This window comes from Mixophyes fleayi, chromosome 1 (genome assembly GCF_038048845.1).
Source record: "Mixophyes fleayi isolate aMixFle1 chromosome 1, aMixFle1.hap1, whole genome shotgun sequence".
Lineage (NCBI taxonomy): Eukaryota > Metazoa > Chordata > Amphibia > Anura > Limnodynastidae > Mixophyes > Mixophyes fleayi.
Window position 1 is genome coordinate 98,252,465 of NC_134402.1, and position 21,056 is coordinate 98,273,520.

General features: G+C 37.7%; 1 protein-coding gene across 1 annotated transcript in view; it reads right to left on the minus strand.

The window, feature by feature from the left end:
• Positions 1 to 21,056, minus strand: part of GUCY1B1 (guanylate cyclase 1 soluble subunit beta 1) — a 65,863-nt gene continuing 44,807 nt past the window's right edge. Inside the window, exons 8-14 of the mRNA XM_075198292.1 lie at positions 16,972 to 17,105; positions 14,649 to 14,846; positions 11,567 to 11,804; positions 8,071 to 8,211; positions 6,638 to 6,792; positions 2,572 to 2,698; positions 1 to 1,541 (exon numbers count right to left, since the gene is read on the minus strand). Of these exons, the coding sequence (XP_075054393.1) occupies positions 1,536 to 1,541; positions 2,572 to 2,698; positions 6,638 to 6,792; positions 8,071 to 8,211; positions 11,567 to 11,804; positions 14,649 to 14,846; positions 16,972 to 17,105 (999 nt within the window). The 3' untranslated portion in view covers positions 1 to 1,535. The remainder of the gene's footprint in view (positions 1,542 to 2,571; positions 2,699 to 6,637; positions 6,793 to 8,070; positions 8,212 to 11,566; positions 11,805 to 14,648; positions 14,847 to 16,971; positions 17,106 to 21,056) is intronic.

Sequence of the window (21,056 nt, forward strand, 5' to 3'; positions counted from 1 at the left end):
TTTGATGAAAAAAATAATTTATTATGGATGTTTTTACAGTAACTCAACATTTTGTACTGTACATATACATGTAATGTAAAGAAGCAGTTAAAAATTAATAAGCACTTTATCATCTACAACAAATGTAACTAAATAATAATGGAACAAACTAACACAAAATATACTGCATGTCAAATATGAAGGTTGTGTTTGATTTATAGGTATCCTAAAATTCCATAAAATATGGCACATATTTTAAAAATAATACTTTTCTATTGATAAATATTTACAAGCATTTGTTTCAGCGTGTCAAAAGTATGTATCTCACTATAATACATTAGGATACCTTGTTAATTATCACTATTAACTAAAATACATAACATATACAATGCTATCATATACATTATTAACGAATAAAGGATTTCAACTACTAGTAAACATATACAAAATATACTATAGTGAACATATATTTAGTGAGCATATATTTTGCGGACGCTATCAGAAACATGCTTGGCTGTTATTTCTCTACGTCGCCATTTGAGTGCATACATGTGAGTTAAAATGTAACTATGTGGACATATATAAAGTTTGACTGGACATCAGTTTATCTGGTTTGGAAATTGTTTGAATTAATTTTACATTGTCCAGGTATCACTAACAGATGTCTACAATATTCATTTTCTGACTTGATCCCTAGAGGGTCAAGTCAGAAAATTGTCCGCTGGACATCACCTCGATGTCCGGAGACAGATCGCAGCACCTGCTGGCCAATTTAATTCTCCACATAGTGTCATATAGCTCATTCCATCTTTCACTGGTTGGTTTGCAACTGTGCCTAAATAATGCCACTAGTGCTGACCAAGTACAGTAGTCTAGATTGTGTATTGACCGTAACTCAGAAATATAGAGCTTTTTTAATTAAAAACTTGATTGGGAGGCTGACAGAGATACTAAACTCATTGGGAGCTCAGAGCACCCGATTAATACTCTAAGGCATAGTAGTCCTTCTGGTAAATGCCATAGTTTCCAGATCGCTAGTGCTAAACATCAGATAAATAACTATATCTATCAGTGTAACACACATTGTGTGCACATTTTTATAGACATTGGCAGAGAGATTACATTATTATATGGCAGAAAGATTACAAGTTGCCACCAGGGCAACATATCACTATATTACTAGATTGTAAGCTCTCTCATGAGCAGGGCCCTCTATACCCTTTGTTTTCACATCTGCATTTATTTTGTCTACCTTGTATGTTCCGTTTAATGTATGGTCTGTTTTCCCCACTGTGTGGCGCTGCAGAGCACTGTGCAGCGCCCTACAAATCCACAGTAATAATAATACATTATTGGAATATTCACAGTAAACAACGCAGCTACATTTTACAGATTTAAATATAACACAGGAGAAGGAAGCAAAAAAATAAATGTTATATTTCAAATGAGGTTATAGGGAAACACGAAAAAACCACAAGGTCAGACGGAGAAGTTCTTTTTAGACTAACTGGAGATTTTCCCTGGATTCTTGCTTCGTGAAATCTTTTATATAGTACTTATTCCTTAAAAACACAGAGACAAACAAAATGTAATAAATATAATGCATTACAATGATAAAATGAGTGTCCACTACAACTATACTCATTCTCTGATTAAGAATGTCCATAGACCTGGGGGTATATTTACTAAACTGCGGGTTTGAAAAAGTGAAAATGTTGCCTATATAATCAGATTCTAGCTGTCATTTTGTAGAATGCAAATAAATGATAACTGGAATCTATTTGGTTACTACAGGCAACATCTCCACTTTTTCAAACCCGCAGGTCAGTAAATATACACCTTGCAGTTAAATATATAGGGCATATGTTGACAATTGGGCTTATTTTACAAACTGCAGTTATTTCTTAGCTCTGCTAAATTATAAATAATATATACATTTCATTGGAATCAATTTATTCATTTATTTTCCTAACAACTGGTACTTAGTTATCTTCACTAGAATAACATTATTTTTGCTAGTCCTACAGATTAGGTGGGAGCTCTGCATAGTGTGCTAAAATCTCAGATTGTCACACACCTTGTAATCCCAGTCCTGAAATAAAATGTGTTTTATAAGATAAATATTATCTTTGCAGAATGTATATGATTTATTTATTTGGTTCTTAAAGCCGTTATTAAATATTGGGATCCCTCTTGGGAGACCCCTGACAATACATTACCTCCACAGAGGACATGATCTGTGGAAGTTATCACAGCTGAGAACAATGTGGTGCTTGAACACAACACACCCACCGACCCCATTAAGGTACTATTCTGGTCCCAGGGCACAGACACTTGCTATTCAGGTCCAAGTGGTGGGAAATTTTCCTAAAGGTGAACTGTCCTCTAAACAGAAAAGTGTGATATAATGTTTCTTGCAGCCAATATAAATGCTAATTGTATAAATGATGCTGTAAAATAGTTGGGCACAAGCACAAAGTAGTATTAGGCAGATGAATCATCCTGACAATGATTTATAACCCCACATTTAATACAAACTGAAAAATGTTAAATGTTTAGATAACTGCAGTCTTACATTCAGATTAGTCATACCTCTGTTTCTGTGTTCTTTCTGGATAAAAACCACACTTGCATTGGGTCTGTTTTACCCTTCATGCTCACCGGCCCTCTGTGCTGTAAGTGAAATTGAGGGTCAGCATTTTCTGGACTCATAAGACATCTGTAAAATCATTAAAAACAACATCGTTAAATCAAGGTGAGATAAAGCATAGTTCACTTTAATAATACATTTTGCAGATAGACGATAATACAGCTTTTTGTTTGTGAATAGTCCAAATGCATATATGATCATATGCCACTAGTAAAACGGATACTACGGGCTAGATTTACTAAGCTGCGGGTTTGAAAAAGTGGGGATGTTGCCTATAGCAACCAATCAGATTCTAGCTGTCATTTTGTAGAATGTACTAAATAAATAAAAGCTAGAATCTGATTGGTTGCTATAGGCAACATCCCCACTTTTTCAAACCTGCAGCTTAGTAAATCTAGCCCTAAGAGTCTTTTAGAAACATGGAATAATGCGTCGCTGTAACACATATAACGTTATCCAACCCTGCGTACCTCTATTTTAGCTTGGTTACATGGGAAAAGAATGAATCTGTCCATCACGTCAGCAGCCTCTGGGCGAGGTGCAATAAACTGCATTTTCAGATGGGATGACCATGGTGGATCAAGAGGTTTCTAGATAAATTCGGACTGGGCACATCTCACATGTCCCGAATTACACCCACATTCAAAAGTGAGATTTCTCTCTGCAGCAGAGATATTTAAATAAGATTTAAGATATGGAAAGGGAAAATTTTAGGGGATTTCCGTATTTAGAGGCAATATTATGCCTAAAGGAAAGTGCTGCAGAGATTACTGGCACTGTAGAAGGGAGACATGAATTTTTCTCTCAGTATAATATGCAGGAGAGGAGTATAAGGGCGAGCAATTTTTCCTACATTGTACTTCCCATTTCATATCTGGAAATAGAAACTTCAGCCCTTTACCTCTCTGTGACCAGACAATTAGGTTGCTCACAAATCAGTTTACCACACAAAGGAAAGAATTTTGCACTCCTCCACTCTTCCATCCTCTCTTATAAATTGGCTGTAAATCAAGCCTGGTGTGCCTGCTATCTAGTTACATGTGACTCCAGATATTTCCAGGCACAGCGGAAGATTTCTTCACTCAAGATACAATACTAAGCTTTTATTATGCATAACGTTCCGTTAACGTATGCAGATTTTCTAACAGTCCCTTATTTCCAGGGACAGTGTCAGATTTGACATATATTTACCTGGAAATATCTGTCCCTGTAATTTTGCCTATTTTTCAATACTGACCAACTGCACAATATCATCCCTCTCCTTCTACCTTTTAGCTGCAATTGTTATGATATATTCTTAGTTTCTGGGCTTTATAACTTTATATTTATTAAAGATGAATATGAAAATGCACAATAGTGATAGAATCAAATTAAAGAAACATGACAAGATGAGGACTGTAGTACTGTAAGATTCACAACCTGCTTAGATGCCCCAGTTCAGCAGCAAAGTCTTCCTGGAAACTATTTAAAAGTGTTGGCATTTATGCCTATGTATGGAGCTTGCTATCCCTGCAGTGAAGGAGTTTAAAAGCCAATTTAACCCTCTTTTGATCATTCATTTATTTTAAAGCTTGTGTTTGCTCAGCTAAGTAAAATACCTAAAATTCTGAGTCATATGCTTAAAATTGTCATTTATGGGCAGTGCATTGAAGTCTAAAACCTTATAGACTGGCTTGTAGTCCCCTGACCCACCCAAAGTCGCTTGTACACAACGTCCCATGAACAGCATTGACCCCATCATGTTTGCGTCCTCCTTCAAACCCCTCCTCGCTCCCATTTCTTCCCTATCATGCCCCAACACTGCTGTCACTCTTTACAACTCCTCACTCTCTGCCGCCTTTGACACTGCTGCCCCAGTCAACCCACTCCGTCTCCGCAAATCTAAGCCACAGCCCTGGCACTCCCCTCCTCCAAAAGTGCTCCCAGTCTTCTGAACTCCAATGGAGGAAATTCCACTCCATCGTTGACTTCATCCACTTTAAATTCATCCTTTCCTGCTAATATTCTGCCCTCTCTCTTTCCAAACAAACCTATTTTACACCACTCATCTCCTCCCTGTTCAATAAACCCCGACGCCTCTTCGCTACCATTAATTCTTTACTATGTCATCCCCCACCACCTCTCCCCTGGTCCATCACTGCTCTTGAATTTGCAACTTACTTCAAAGACAAAATTGACACTATCCACAATGATATGTGTTCTCACCAGATGCAATTCCCCCCACCCATCCTATCACTCGCTCTGACACCCTTGGCTACCCACATCCTGTAAATGTGTCTGTGATCCTCACTCTTATCTCCTCCTCTTCTTTTACAACCTGTCCTATTGACCCTGTCCCCTCCAAGTTTTTTCTATTCCTTCCATCCCAATGCCTTTTATCAACTTGCTCATCTCTTTAACCTCTCTCTTTCTACTCGGCCTTCAAGCATGCTCATATATCCCCTATTCTCAAGAACCCCTTCCTTGAAATCCTCTCTCTCCAAATATATCTCTCATACCTCTCATGTCACTCCTGTTCCGCTACGCCTCTGCATAAATCCCTTCATTGGCTCCCCATCTGTTTCAGCATGCAGTTCAAGCTCTTTACTCTGACTTACAAAACCCTAACACTAACACTTCTCCCCCTTAGATCTCTGGCCTTGTCTCAAGGTTCATACCTACCTGACCACTCCACTCTACCTCTGACCTCTGCCTCAATTCACCTATCATTACCTCCTCCCATGCTCGCCTCCAAGACTTCTGCCGTGCTGCCCCCAATCTTTGGAACTCCCTACCCCATTTCACTTGGTTGTCCCCAAAATTCAGTCCTTTACTCAAAACTTACCTTTTAAAGCTCACCTATCCTACCACCTCTTGATCATCTTATTGATCACCTCCTCCTACTTCGCTTGTTTTCTCTATTTTCTCCCAGTTGGTCTTACTGTCTTTTACTACCCCTCCCTCTAGAATGTAAGCTCTCGCAGGTAGGATACTCTCTTCCTATTTTCTCATGTCTGACTCCCTTGTACGCCCTGTCATGTATTTTGCTACACTTTGTGTGAGTCCCCATAGCATTACTCACACTCATCTGTGCTACTTATGTGTATTACCTTATCTACTTGTTACTTGCTTCTGTATCCGGCGCTACAGAATCTGTGGCGCCTTATAAATAATTAAATAATAATAAATAGTCTTCAAGACTATAGTATAGGTGCTCTAGGAATAGTGATGAATTCAAACACATGATCAAAGAAAAGTAGAGGAGACCTGAGTAACGGAAAAAGAAAGGAATATCTGAATGCTCAACTTGTAAAACGGAGCATTATAATCCAACTCAGCAGCCTATTTAGCCATTGACCAATACACCATCAATCTTAACTTGTAGGCATAACTGCACTCGAATGTTAGACTACACTACATTTTAATTCCATGTTTCATATGTAACCCTTTAAGTCCTTTCAAATGGATCTTATGTCTCCGTAGTATTTTTTGGCTTTTGTCCCTTAATTTGTCCAGTGGCTGCAGTATGCAAATCAGAGGCTGTATACCTGGAAACACGCTTGTGGTATAAAGTAAGGACGACAGTGCGCTCCCCTATCCCTGTACTTTGTGGAGAGGATATGTTGAAAATTTAGTTTATATAGGTTTTAACAGAAAGTAATCTTCACAAATTCTCATAATGTTATTTATATATTAAAGACAGACCTGTATACACTCTCTATACCTTTATGTGAGAATGACAGACTTGCTCTTACTAAAATGTAGTTTCAGAAATGTTCTGTATTATGCACATCAGAAAAGTAAATCACAGTGTCACTGTTTTAAAATATTTAGTTTGTAAGTGCACAGACAACAATATAACAAGCAGGGGAAGAATCATAGCAAAACAATTGCAATATTTGCTAATGAAGTAATTTAGGTTTGATAAGGCTTATTATTAAGCTTGTGCATCTTATTAACATATCTTCATGCTGATTTTCCTTTAATATAGTTGATATCTATTTCTATTGACTTGTGATAGTGCCTTACCGGTATGTATATTCAGATACATTGATCTTTCCCTTCTCACCAGTTGTCTCCGTTCTGCTGGTCAAATTGACTGTATTTCCAAATAGGCAGTAACGTGGCATTCTCTGACCAATAACACCTGTAACCACTTCTCCTGTATGTATACCAATTGTGATCTAGGAAGGAGGAAATAAATGCTTGGTAAGCTGATCTTTATTGGCTAAAGGCAGAACTAAGTAGAAATGAGCAGGAATAGAAATTGCAGAAATAACTTTGCTTATGAAAATGTGCACGTGTAGTGTATATGCTCACAAAGATGGCGGCAATGCGGATACACAAAAAAAATGTGACCGGTGGACTATGATTGCCTACAAATTCTACCTCCCCTTCAGTAAAGTCTGGATTGGAGATCCAAAGGACAAGTGTACTGGATTCAATATAGCCCGTCCCACGCAGTGCAATGTTACAATTCTCGTCTTTGCACAGTGGGGGAGCGGGAATGATGCGATTTGCAAGGAGATTAGATGGGATCATAAAGAATGGCCTACTTTTCCGGGAGAACTCCACGAAATTCGGGTGTCTCCCTGATATTCCGGGAGAGTAGGCAAATATGCTATAGGTGTAACAAGCCATGTATATTGTTTATGATTAAAGCAACAGATGGTGACACACTGTAAGAATTGGCAACATACTTATTGAGAACTTTGTTTCACATCTGAAACTTGACATTACTCTTTATAGACATATCAGGTGCTTGATTTTCAATTACTTGAAATTGCATAGGATTTGTACTATTTACCATCACGGTATTAGGCCATTCAGAGCAAATACGAACATTTCCATAGGGAACTTTTTATATGGAATTGAAAAATTGATGTTATTACTCTAAGACCCTATATGTTGGTACATATCTTTTGACATTATACACACAGTCGCCCCTCCCTTTTCTTTCTATGAGGGATACTATATACTAAGAGGCTATAGACTCCACATAGACAAGGCTTTGAAACAAACTTACGACATTAGACCTTTCCACAAGTTATTGCTTTCACACGCAGAATAATCTTATCATTCGATATGTGAGTGCAATGCAATGTACTAATTTTAACAATTTATTTAAAAAATATTGATAACTTATAGCATAGCCTCTGTTGCTCTACATGTACCTAACTGTGAGCGCAGATATTTGACTTTTGATCCCTTCTGTTAGTAGGGAATCACCAGACGCGGTGGGGAAGAGCCCTCTCTCACATCAGAGACAGTGAGCTCATGTGATTGTGTGACCTGATGTAACACTCACATCTCCCAGCTGCCGCTGTGTGTTAGTGAGTGGAAGAAGGAAGGTAGGGGCGTCACTGCTAGGTTCTGATTACAAAAAAATGGGTTTATTTTGGTGTATACTGTATTTTTAAAATTGTGTTTCATTCTTAATGGAACAGCACTTCAATATATACCTGCACAGATTCCCCATCCACTTGAACCTGTCCAGCAATTTCCATCATGTCTAAGGCCAGGTGACAAATGGAATGAGCGTGGTGCACACATGGCTCTGGAAGACCACTCACTGTCATGTATTTGTCTCCAACTGTTTCAACCTTAAATAAGAAATTATACATCATTATCGCTGTTTATTGGTAAGGAGCCAGAAAACTCTGCAGCGCATTGCACATAAAAAGAAAACAAGTACAGGCGAGGGTGATAAAGGAGATACAGACGGGAGACAAAGGATATATATATATATATATATATATATATATATATATATATATATATCATATTCGGACGCTTGACCATTACACCAACAGGGACTGTAATGACATTGTATTCAAATACAATGTCATTACACCTGGGTCCCCCTTTTGCAGTGATAACAGCTTCCACTTTTCTTAGAAAGCTTTCCACAAGATGTTGGGAGTGTTTCTGTGGAAATTTGTGCTCATTCATTCTGTAGAGCATTTATGAGGTCAGGCACTGATGTTGGACGAGAAGGCCTGGCTTGCAATCTCCAGTTCATCCCAAAGGTGTCTCATGGAGTTCAGTCACGGCTCTGTGCAGTCCAGTCAAGTTCTTCCACACTGAACTCATCAAACCATGTCTTTGTAGCCATTGCTTTGTGCACAGAGACACAGTCGTGTTGGAATAGAAAATGGCTTTCCCCAAACTGTTACCACAAAGTTGGAAGCATAGCATTGTCCAAAATGACTTGGTATGCTAAAGCATTAAGATTGACCTTCACTGGGGATAAAGGGCCCAGCCCAAACCCTGAAAAAACAGCCCCATACCATTATCCCTCCTCCACCAAACTTCACAGTTGGCATAATGTAGTGAGGCAGGTAACATTTTCCCAGCATCTGCCAAACCCAGACTCGCCCAAACAGAGTAGCGTAATTTGTCACACTTACACAGGTAACATTCTCCTAGACTCGCTCATCTGACTGACAAACAGAGAAGCATGATTTGTCACTCCATATAACATGTTTCCACTGCTCCACAGTCCAGTGTCGGTGTGCTTTACAACACTCCATCTGACGCTTGGCATTGGTCTTGGTGATGTGAGGCTTGCGTGCAGCTGCTCAGCCATGGAAACCCATTCCATTAAGCTCCCGCTGCACAGGTTTTATGCTTACATTAATGCCAGTGGAAGTTCTGAACTCTTCAGCTATAGAAGAAGCAGCACGTTGGCGACTTTTATGCAACATGGGCCATAGCAGTCGCTGAATCCGCTCTGTGATTTTACATGGTCTTCCGTTTTGTGGCTGAGTTGCTGTTGTTCCTAAATGCTTCCACTTTCTAATAATATCACTTACAGTTGACCATGGAATATCCAGCAGGAATGAAATTTCATGAACAATCTTATTGCAAAGGTAGCGCCTATCACAGTACCACGCTTGTAGTCACTGAGCTATTCAGAACAACCCATTTTGTATCACAAATGTTTGCAAATGGAGACTACATGGCTAGGTGCTTGATTTTATAAACCTCTGGCAACGGGTCTGATTGAAACACCTCAATTCAATAACTAACAGGTGTGGCCAAATATTTTTGACCATATAGTGTGTGTGTGTGTATGTATATATACATATATATATATATATATATATATATATATATATATATATATATATGTATATATATATATATATATATATATATATATATTTATATTTATACCCACACACACACTGTAATCTCTTGATCGCTACCTCTATGATTTGACTACTGGTTCTGGATGTTATTGGAATAAAGAATTTCCCCTTCTATATTCGGCAGTTTACATTGGATAATGTCTCCCTGCCCTGCACCAACAGTCCACAGGATATGCATGTGAGTACTGCTGTAAAATCTTTTTTCTTTTAAATACATTTAATATACATTATTACTTTCTATAATGTAGAACTGTAAAAAGAAATACCCCAGCATATCTGTATATTGATCACAGATCGTGAATCTCATGGAGTACTGATCCTCTTTTTTTGGCTTGGAGAAAATCTGAACAGTAGGCATAGAAAGTAAGCCAGATCACAGATAGATCACTTGTCTAATCGACTGAGTAATTGTGGGAATGCTGCCACACAAATAGCTTATTTAATGTCTGACAACTGGTAAAATAATACGATTTTTAAATGACATAAAAACATTTAATATTGACGTCAGATAGAAAGCAATTAGTCACTGCTCATTTTACTAAATAATGGTTTTGATCTCACAACTAGAGATGCTTAAATTATTTGAAAAGGTTCAAAATGTGATGGAACATGGATGATTCAAGAACCTCAATAAGTTTGGGATGGTTTGATTTGGGCTTGCCTACGTCTCCGCCATTCCTTCTAATGGCAGACGCCAAAAACAAATTTGAAGTTGAAATTTCTTGTTTGCAGCTCCCATGGAAAACCGTTAAAAACACTATACAATGTAGCCGTTTAAGCTCAAACATGTTCAACCCTGCTAGAATGTAGCTGAATTATGGAGTCTATCTAAAGTTAGATAACTTTTTGCAAATTTTTGGCTGTTAAAGCCGATTCGATGAACCACTTCAATTATCTCTACATAGAATTTTCCTGGGTTTATATTTACATTATTTTACTGCTGGTGTTCCCAATACATATGATGGGAATTTCTTCCATGCATCTACTACTTCTAATACTTCCGTATTTAGTTTTTTTTCAACAAATCTTTTATGTCAGAAAAAAAGTTATGTCACAATTATATCAGGCATCATTGTAGTTCAAGTTCATTATAACAATTAGTTTGTGGACCTTATTGTCTAGCAATAAAAATGTTCATTCATAATGAAGAACAATCCATACTATGGCCAGCTTTACCTCATTTAGTTAAATGGGTTCCCCACTGAAACTATTTTCTCACCCTCTGTACCCCTATGTCCAGTGAAAACCTTAAGAATTCTCCTGACGGAGTTGGGGCTGGATGCATACTCTTTCTGAAGTTGGACTTGACTAAGTGAACATAAGACACATGGGGGTATATTTACTAAGCTGCGGGTTTGAAAAAGTTGAGATGTTGCCTATAGCAACTAATCAGATTGTAGTTATCATTTATTTAGTACATTCTACAAAATGACAGCTAGCATCTGATTGGTTGTTATAGACAACATCTCCACTTTTTCAATTCTGCAGCTTGATAAATTTACCCCCTGCTCTCTATTGGACCAAGGGGAGTCTGTCTCATTTTATAAAACACCAAACCAATTATTGTTTTGTGTAGTTGTTCTACAACATGAAAAACCTGCACAAATGTCATTGGCTTTGTCATTTCCTATTAACTGCATCTCATTACTAATAATGAAAAACATCTTTAATGCTACTGGAATAAATTGGTCAGAAAAGTATTTTTTAACATCTCACATAACTGTATTTTTAAATAACTCTGATGCATAGATGATTCTAATTCCATAGGGCATATTTTATGCACTCTCCCCTCTGATATTTTTACCTTATAGACGAAAGGGTTCTTTCGAGAGTCAGTCAAAATATCAAAACGTGTATAAATGTCATTTAGAAGATTCACAATTTTCATGGCTCCTTCCCCAGATGCATGCTTGCTGCAAAAGGCATTAAATCCCACAATGCCACTAAACAGAATGGTGACATTGTCGTATCTTTTGGCTGGAACTGGGCGCTTATGTCTAAGTTCATTAGCAACGGACGGAGGAAGAACAGAGTATAACAAGCTATAAATGGAAAGAAAATGTGACTTAGAAATGTAACATAAAATGTAAGAACAATTTCTGTAGATCGTTTACATCCCTTTCTCTGACTTATGATTGTCAATGTGTTGTATATGCAGTCAAGAGTGGATCTGTGGAGAAGCCACATAGGCCACACATTAGAGTGACAGTAGGGATGGCAGGCTACATATTCATTCATTGGCTTACCACATTTTCTTATTTGTTCTCTAACAAAATTGACACATGTTAACAGGCGGTAAACTGTTATTTAAAGAATTAAAATAGCAATGTAAGTAAATGAATGCAAGCGTATAGTGTATGAGGATACATAAAAGTCTGTGCTCTCCTACAGGTTTGGCATCAGTGTGTATGATAGCGTGCATAGCGCTTCTGAAAATGACAGAAATCACTGATTATAAGCAATAACATAAGAACCTGGGGCCTGATTCATTAAGGATCTTAACTTGAGAAACTTGTTATTTCAGTCTCCTGGTCAAAACCATGTTACAATGCAAGGGGTGCAAATTAGTATTCTGTTTTGCACATAAGTTAAATACTGCCTGTTTTTTCATGTAGCACACAAATACTTGATAGCTTATTTGTACACTGACATTTAAAGTTGATATTTGTATTTAACTTATGTGCAAAACAGAATACTAATTTGCACCCCTTGCATTGTACCATGGTTTTGTCCAGGAGACTGAAATAAGAAGTTTCTCAAGTTAAGATCCTTAATGAATCAGGCCCCTGCTGTCTATGCCCATATTACAGGAGTATGTATATATAGATAGATATACTAGGGGTTAATAAAGAGTTGGATACATTTATGTACAAAATGCATACGTGTTCATTTTGAGTCTTACTTAGAATTCTTTCAACTCAAAATAAACATGTAAATGCATCTGCATGAACATATGTGTAAAGCGCAACAAAATAGCTGGTTGCGGCTTTAGCATTTATATGAGCGCTATGCGCACCGGTGGTAGGGACACTGATCCTCATCATCAGTACAGATCGATGCTCCAGGAGTAGAGCACTTGCAAAAGAAGTGCAAACAAGAAGAAAGCTATGCATCCCGATAGACATATGTGCTGCTCTGTCCACATCCAACTATATAGCCATTACGGGAACACCCACTTACTGTACGTTCCCTATGCTTGCTCTCCGTCCCGTTCCTCCTATACGATAGTCTTAATACGAATGTACGCATACATATTTTTGGTGCACGTGCACAGTATAAGAATACATATTTTAACTCTAAATGAGGTGCACTGTATGTATTCTTTGTATACACATATACACACACTTGTTTACTGTACTAAATGTAGCTAGATATACATAAACAGCCTCCCAAAGGCTACTTCATGCCCTAGTCTACACACACAGCGTATATAAATAGTGACCAAAGTCACATAGTTATTAGTCACACAGGGTATTACTGGTAGGTGTTTATAATTATGTATTAAGCTTATGCATTTGACTTTAGAAAGTTTTGCAATGGAGTGCATTATATTTCGTTGGGTGAGAGCTGAGGGGGTGATGCTCATACTTGCCTACTCTCCAGGAATGTCCAGGAGGCTCCTGAATCTTGGGAAGTCCTCCCAGACTCGCGGAAGAGCAGGCACTCTCATGGTTCCTGGGTGGAGGTGGGGCTTAATGGGCCGGGGCTATGTTGAGGCAATGGCATCAACACACCACCTCCCACACTTGCCAGGTGATCTCTCCCCCCAGAAGGGAGACAGCAAAAGTTGGCAATCATGTTGATGCTGGTACTCTTGCAATATACACCGGGTTAAGGAATGTGTAGTGGGGATATGCAATGAGCAGGAGGTAAAGTTTGCACTACTCTCACAGTACCCTATTCTGACCAATGTTATTTCCCTACACATTGTCTGAGCAGGCAAGTAGAGAAGTGCTGCTGGTATGGGAATGAACAGTGTGCAGGCTGTGTTGTGGCAAACAAAGGAAGTGCAACCTGCAGCAAGGCCTGAGCTTCAGTAGAATGCTTGTGTATTTGTGAATTGTATGTTGTGATTCGGTGTAGGTAGTGGCAAGGGGAGGTAAATGTACATGGACATGCTGATATGTCCATGCCAAGAGATGTCCTGTCTCTTCAATTTTTCTACTTTTCTTTTGCACTGTGTTTCCCAATTCTTGTCCTCAAACCCCCCCTAACACTGCAGGTTTTAAGGATATCCATACTTGAATACAGGTAACTTAATTAATGCCTCAATCGTTTTGATTTAACCACATGTGCCACAAGCATGGATATCCTCAAAACCTGAAATGGGGGGGCTTGAGGACTGGATTTTGGTACCACTGCTTAAGCATATAGATACTATAAGTTATGACAGTACATAAATCAAGTTACTATTAATATCTTGTTTATAAGTTATTATTTTTTATAAATGGTTGAGTAATTTTTTTATTTTACACAGACGGGACATAATAGATATATGGGACCGCTGCATCGATGGGTGAAGCACAGAAAAAGTGGCCTACGGGAGCAAAACAGTTACACCAGCCTTTAAACAGTAAATTAACTACAAGTACTGTACTGACATTTTATGTATGCAAATGGTAAAAAGAAGGATCGGGAACCTCCAGCAAATCCTGATTGGTGCATCTGGACATTGATTTGATAGGCAAATATTATACTGTTATCAATGTATCCATATCTCTATTTATGGGGTCATGCATTATGGTACACAATGACCAGGTTATTGGAGTAAGGGATGTGAGGTGTGGATGGCCCTGTAATTTCTAATTTGAAGAGGTCCCAAAATTTCCAATGCCAGCTTTGCTATCATCATTGCTGTCACTATAAAACTCTAAAACATTTCTCACGTATCAGTCTTCTTCTTCTCATCTTCCAGGGCTCTTAGGGTATGCTGCAGCTTGTCAGTCAGAATCTCCAACTCTTGAGTCAACTTATATTCTTCTCTAAACTGTTCCCCCAGAAGTACCAGGTCCCGGGTAGCATCATGGAGGGGGATGTCACTGAGATACAGTCCTCTTCTTGTCAGATCATCCAGGTTCATGACACTGTAATTAATTCATTACACTGCAGTTGATGTCTGGTTACAAGCAGGCAGTTTGTAATTTGGAACTTCAGCCTAGCTAAACTTAAATAAACATTACAAACCCACAGCTATAATCTTTTTTAAAAAAATAAAAATATGTTATATCGTATTTGGCAATTATTCAGTTACTTGTACTTGCTGCGCTGCACCAGTGACTCACATGCACATACCAAATAAGTATTTCTGTACTTTGTAGGACTACACACAACTATTTATTAAATTTATGTTTGATTACTGATCATTCAAGAAAACAGGCCTATAATAAATACGTTTCAAGTCAAGTAGTATTATGGTAGTATTATAAAACAATATTGCAATCAGGGATCATTTTGCAAAATTACCCATCTGCTATATGTATGTTCATGCCCAAACATACAATTACATTGCTCTTCTACATGGATGCTTTTTCTTGCTCACTGCACTTCATTTGCTGTGGTTCCCTATTGTGCAAAGTACAAAGGTATAAAGTCAGCCAGCTTTCCTATTTGGATCCCTCCCCAATAAAACGAGCTTTCCTGTTTTCTTGTGTGCTGCTTGTTTTGCCATCATTTAGCTATTTTTGGATTTTGGAAAGTAAGGTGTGTCTTGAGGCTGCCTTCACTTTGGATGTCATGCATACATTTTTTATCTTAAAATAAATTAATTTACCTGTGATATAAACTGTGTGCCTTGTTTAATGTGTGCGCCTTCATAGTTGCCTTAAGTAAATATCTACACATTTCCCCTATCACCACTCCTTGTGTATAATTTTAGACTCGATTTTTGTGCCAATAACAAATCTTGTTTTTAACTAGTGTAAAACTGCAACTAGATAAAGGGCTGAAATGCTCTGGGTGCCTCACCCTCCTTTGGCGACCACCCCTTGTTTTGAACACTGGCATCTTGCATTTCTCTGTCAGACTGTGTCGCTTAGCTGTGACATACAGTGCCATACTTGCATGTATGAAAGTAACCAGCAGCCCACAGCTTCACAGGTAAGAAGCTGCTGACTGCTGCCCTTCATGTCAGCAGCAGGCAAACAGTGCAGGGGCTCCGGGGGGGAATAACAACAGAGTGATTGACAGTATATCAATCATTCAGGGTTTAAGACACCCTCTAAACCTCAGGGCCTAGGTGACTATCTTTGCCAAGTGGTAGCAGGGCCTTGAACTAGAACGTTATTCTGGTAATTTACAGCCATCATCATAGAGCAAGTATAGATGGAGTGAACACTTGCATAACATAACAAGAGAGGAAAAATGAAAATAACAATAGAGGAAAAATGTATTTAGCACTTGCACTCTTCAGTTGTAAATGGATCCCAGTATTTGTTTTAAAACATGTGCAGTTTTTCCATGATCATGAACATTTAGGTGGCACTGTTGTTAATGCTACTTTTAAATAGGTGGTATACATCATGTTATTTTTAGAACAGGTACGTGTTAGGCATACTCATTATACTACCTTATTTATTTTCCCAAAGTGATAAAAGTGTATGTCTGATCTTCCAACATACTTTCCAATGTATGTCTGCTTTTTCTACTTACTTTCCAATTACAATAGTCTATATAGTGATAGCATAAGTACGACTTTTATGAGTGACTTATTTCTATGATGCTGTTGTCTGAGCAGGACATCATATACCAAATTAAAGGTGGTGGACTGTAGATTTGCAGGAAAAAATTAGCAGTGTAATCGGTTGCATTGTTTCACAAAACATCCGTCCGCCATTTACAACAATGCGTTGCCATTGTCCTCTGGAAAATGTGACTGTTGGCATTACACCCCCGCACCTGCTGGTTGTTCAAGAAACTGTTACAGTTAGTGAATTCACCATGTGTACCTCCTGGGTGACCTGGAACATGTGACCTGCTGGGTGGTCTGGAACCTGTGACAGTTATTTGCATCCACATATATCAGTGCGTATTGTGGGGACCATGCCCAGCAATGTAACTTCAATAGAAGAAGTTATAAATATATTGTAGTGTATAAAGACATTCTTTAGTTACTTTAATATGGTGATTGATAATTATGTATCATTATATTCCGTTGTTAAAATTTCAACATGTAATGTAGTGTATAAAAAAGTTACAACTATGCCAGATTACCTTGGAGAGCAGAGGAAAAGAATGTTGTCAGCTTCAGGCAAGTAGATCATTTGTCCTTTCAGGCGCAGACAACTGATTTCAGTGACAGTCAGTTCATCTTCATTCTCTGACTTTTCCACATCAAGTAAACCTTCCTATAATTAAGTAACATTATATTAATTTAAACTATGAAAATATGTCAACATGGAGTCAAGTATTTTACAGCACCATCCAGCTTGCTTTTCCAATTGTTCCCTCAGTTTCACCACCTTTTGCATACTCGTACTTTAGGGGGCCCTACCTGTAACATCCTCTTTTTCTAAATTCAGCAGGGCCCCAGCTACCTCTTTAGGTCAGTCTCCGGAAGATGTTACAGATATAGCTATATGTACTAGAATGGTTCTAGGAATGGACTGTCACAGCGCTCTGACCAATCAGGAGCCGGCTATCATTTTTGGGAAAATCATATATGTAAGTCTATTTATGGACATTGCTTCTAACCCTTTAAATACTTAAATGGTTAACAAAAGAAAAAAATAGCTTTCAAAATGAAATAACATAATGATATGGAAACTTTAGCATGTAAACACTGCACACATGATAATACCTCTGATGAAACCATTTTCTAAAAGGCGGAGAAACACATCAGGTGACGCTAGGGTGTACAAACTATTTTTAATTATCTCATTTGGAACCCTGAACCCTCAGAAATCATCTTTATTTGCAAGTAGCGCCACTAAAGCAGTTCCAGCCTATATTTCTTCTGTGACGCTCCCTTAAGGACCTAAGGTACAACATTTACTTTACCATCAGCAAGTTGATGAACTTTCCAAATGGCTTCTCATATCACCTAAAATGAATTGGATTTAACACCTGTATAATGAAGGAGCCTACTGATGTCTTATGATTATTGTGGATACATGACTGAGTTGGCTGCTATATACAAATATATGGCAAATATTTTATGTGGAATATAGCAATCCTTTTTTTTCCCAAGGAGGCAAAAATAAAAGTGGTATAACCAACATATTGAAGTGTACACTTCTACCTCAGGACTATTGCTCTTAAAGGACTGAGAATCATTTTATATAATCGTTATATGAGGGATTTTGTTTGAGTACCATTATTGGGAGTTACTATAAGCTTGCTACATTCAGCGTTTTTTACTCATTCTTGTGTGGATTTTATATGTTTTTAAATGAGGATTTATGTGAATACAATAAATAACATACTATAATCACTTTAACCTGCGCTCTTTCATTTAGTTCATTTTTTGATGCTGCACACATGATGCCTTTTCACACTGAACACATGTATTTTAGGTTTATTAGCGCTTTAAGGTGAAAATGAAGATATCATACAATACAGGGTGTGGAGGTTTGTTTAGAGGTTTGGTGACAGAAATACACTTTTAAGGTAAATATTTTGCCTTTGAACAGTTTTCAAGTACATTAACATAATCTTCAACTAAACCACAGTTACATTACAACTTTTTCTTGTACGTACTATGAGTTCTTGATAACTAAAACCATAAATGACTGGATCAATGTTAATAAAATGTGTCCAGTGTACTATTTCACAAACAAAACTCACTAATTATTTATTCTATTTATTAAGGCAAGATCCACCTCATACACCCCTGTGTAATCCATCAGCCTGTCCATGTGTGCCAAACAATTAAGCTCCACCCATTTGTGTCATGTGACTCTTTTTGAAATATGAATATGAATAAGTATGTGAAGGCAAACTAGAAAATCAGCAGCAGCAGCTATCTATATAGCACCACCACTAATTCCGTAGCGCTGTACAGAGAACACACTCACATCAGTTCCTGCCCCATTGGAGCTTACACACACACACACACACACACACACACACACACAGACTAGGGTCAATTTGATAGCAGCCAATTAACCTACCAGTATGTTTTTGGAGTGTGGGAGGAAACCGGAGTACCCGGAGGAAACCCACACAAACAAAATTGCATCATACATCCATCTTGTTCAAAATCATGTTGGGTCTCACTGTCTGCAGATGGTGATACTATACAGTATGGAACATTGGCATTAGTTTACCCCCAGTCGCTTTCCCCTGATCTCACTCTCTTGAATTTGTTCTGTATTTATAGCTATGACCTGCCTTGCAGATTCTGGATATCAGCCTACTTTATTTCAATAGTTTTAGTTTTGCTGTACTTTGAAACATTTACATTGTATTTAGGATTTTACAAAAGCAATAGAGAAATAAAGGAAAGGTAGCTTGCACTGACATCGGAATTGGGGAGTTTTAGCTGAAATGAGCCTAACGAAACTGCTTTGCCTGATAAACTGTTATTCCATGGAGAACAGTGACAATGTCAGATAATTAAAATAACAGCCACGAGCCAAGCTATTTCAATGAGTTAAACTATTTTACATACTTTTCCTCGATATTAAAGAAAAGTCATCAATTAAACATCTGACCATCACAACAAAAGGAAAGACACTTCATTAAGCTGGCTTGGCACTACGTGACATATAAACATTCCACAGCAGTCTTTACGATAATTCCACATGGCTTGCTATAATCCTATGTAGTCCAAATAAAATCTTACTGTATATTTTAAAAACATATTTTCCAATTTGTTTTTCTTTTACTAAGACATCTGAACTGTGGGTAAACATAACCTTATTAGGGAATATTCATACTTCAAGTATAGTGTAATTGAATTTAAGCTGGTTATGTGTGAAAAACATATGTAGAGCCAATCAGAGCCTCTAGTTTGGTTTTGAGAAACAATAGACTAATTTAATGTATCTTGTTCAAGTATTAAAAAAAACAGGATTACACATATTGGACGATATTTCTGCAGTTACTGCTGCAGTACTTTATTGTATTACATTGTCGACCTGATTCATTAAGGAACGTAAATGCCGATAGGTGCCGTATTTTGCGTTAAACTGTACTGCGTATGCCCAGAAACGGATTGTACGCCAGTGAACGCAAGAACATCCAATTAATCTTCAAATGCAAAGAACACTAGCAACAGTCTGCAATTTAATGGACGGCGCAGGAAGGGGAAGGGGCGTATGTATGTAGTCAATGTACAGTAAGTGTGCCAAGATCAAGAGCCTGTAGCAGTGCCTCTATCAAGCTTTGGGCATCTCTTTATATTTTTCAGCCTTATTACAGCACCAGCTGCAGGTCAGATGTAAGTGCTGAATGATAATGATGACAGTAGTGTATGCATGTTAGAATATGTGTTTACAAACAAGAGCCACTGTATGGTGCATTTAATGTACAGTAGACATTAATAACATCATGATAAATGTATTTCAGGAAAAGAAACATGTTTTTAATTATTTCATTAATGACTGTATTATTAAAACGTGACAATAATTGAATATTTTTGTTGTGTGTAATCTGCTGGGATTTTTTATTCCGCATATGTATTGTACATATCCTGCAGTGTATAGTGTCTGTCTCAATATGTCAAGTGCAGTATAAGCAGTGTGTACCTACACCTGTATTCAACATTGCATTGAGACATTTCCTCAGATCCATTTGTAGCTGAATTTGGACATGCCTATTCCTGAATTATGTGCATTTTTTTTAAAAAGCATTTTTTTTTAAAAGCGTTTTTAAAAACAATAAGTTCGTTTTGCGTGCTATAATGAATCAGGCCCTGTGTTTTAAAATATTTCTTAAGGTGTGCAACAACCGGGAAATAATAAAGAAAGTATTGTGGACTGATTGCATGCTTGCAATAAGTGATTCTTAAATTCAGGAAAAATTTGCATTCAGAGACCTTTATACATTCCATTACATAATATTGTCAAAGACAGTTATGTAACACTAATAGATAACAGCTTTCTTGGAAGGCTTTTTACAAGATGTTGGAGTGTTTCTATGGGAATTTATGCCCGTTCATTCTGTAGAGAATTTATGAGGTCAGGCACTGATGTTGGACGAGAAGGCTTGTGATTTTACGTGGTCTTCATCTTCGTGGCTGTCACTAAACGCTTCCACTTTCTAATAATATCACTTACAATTGACCATGGGATATCCAGCAGGGATGAAATGTCACAAACCATCTTATTGCAAAGCTGGCATCCTATCACAGTAGT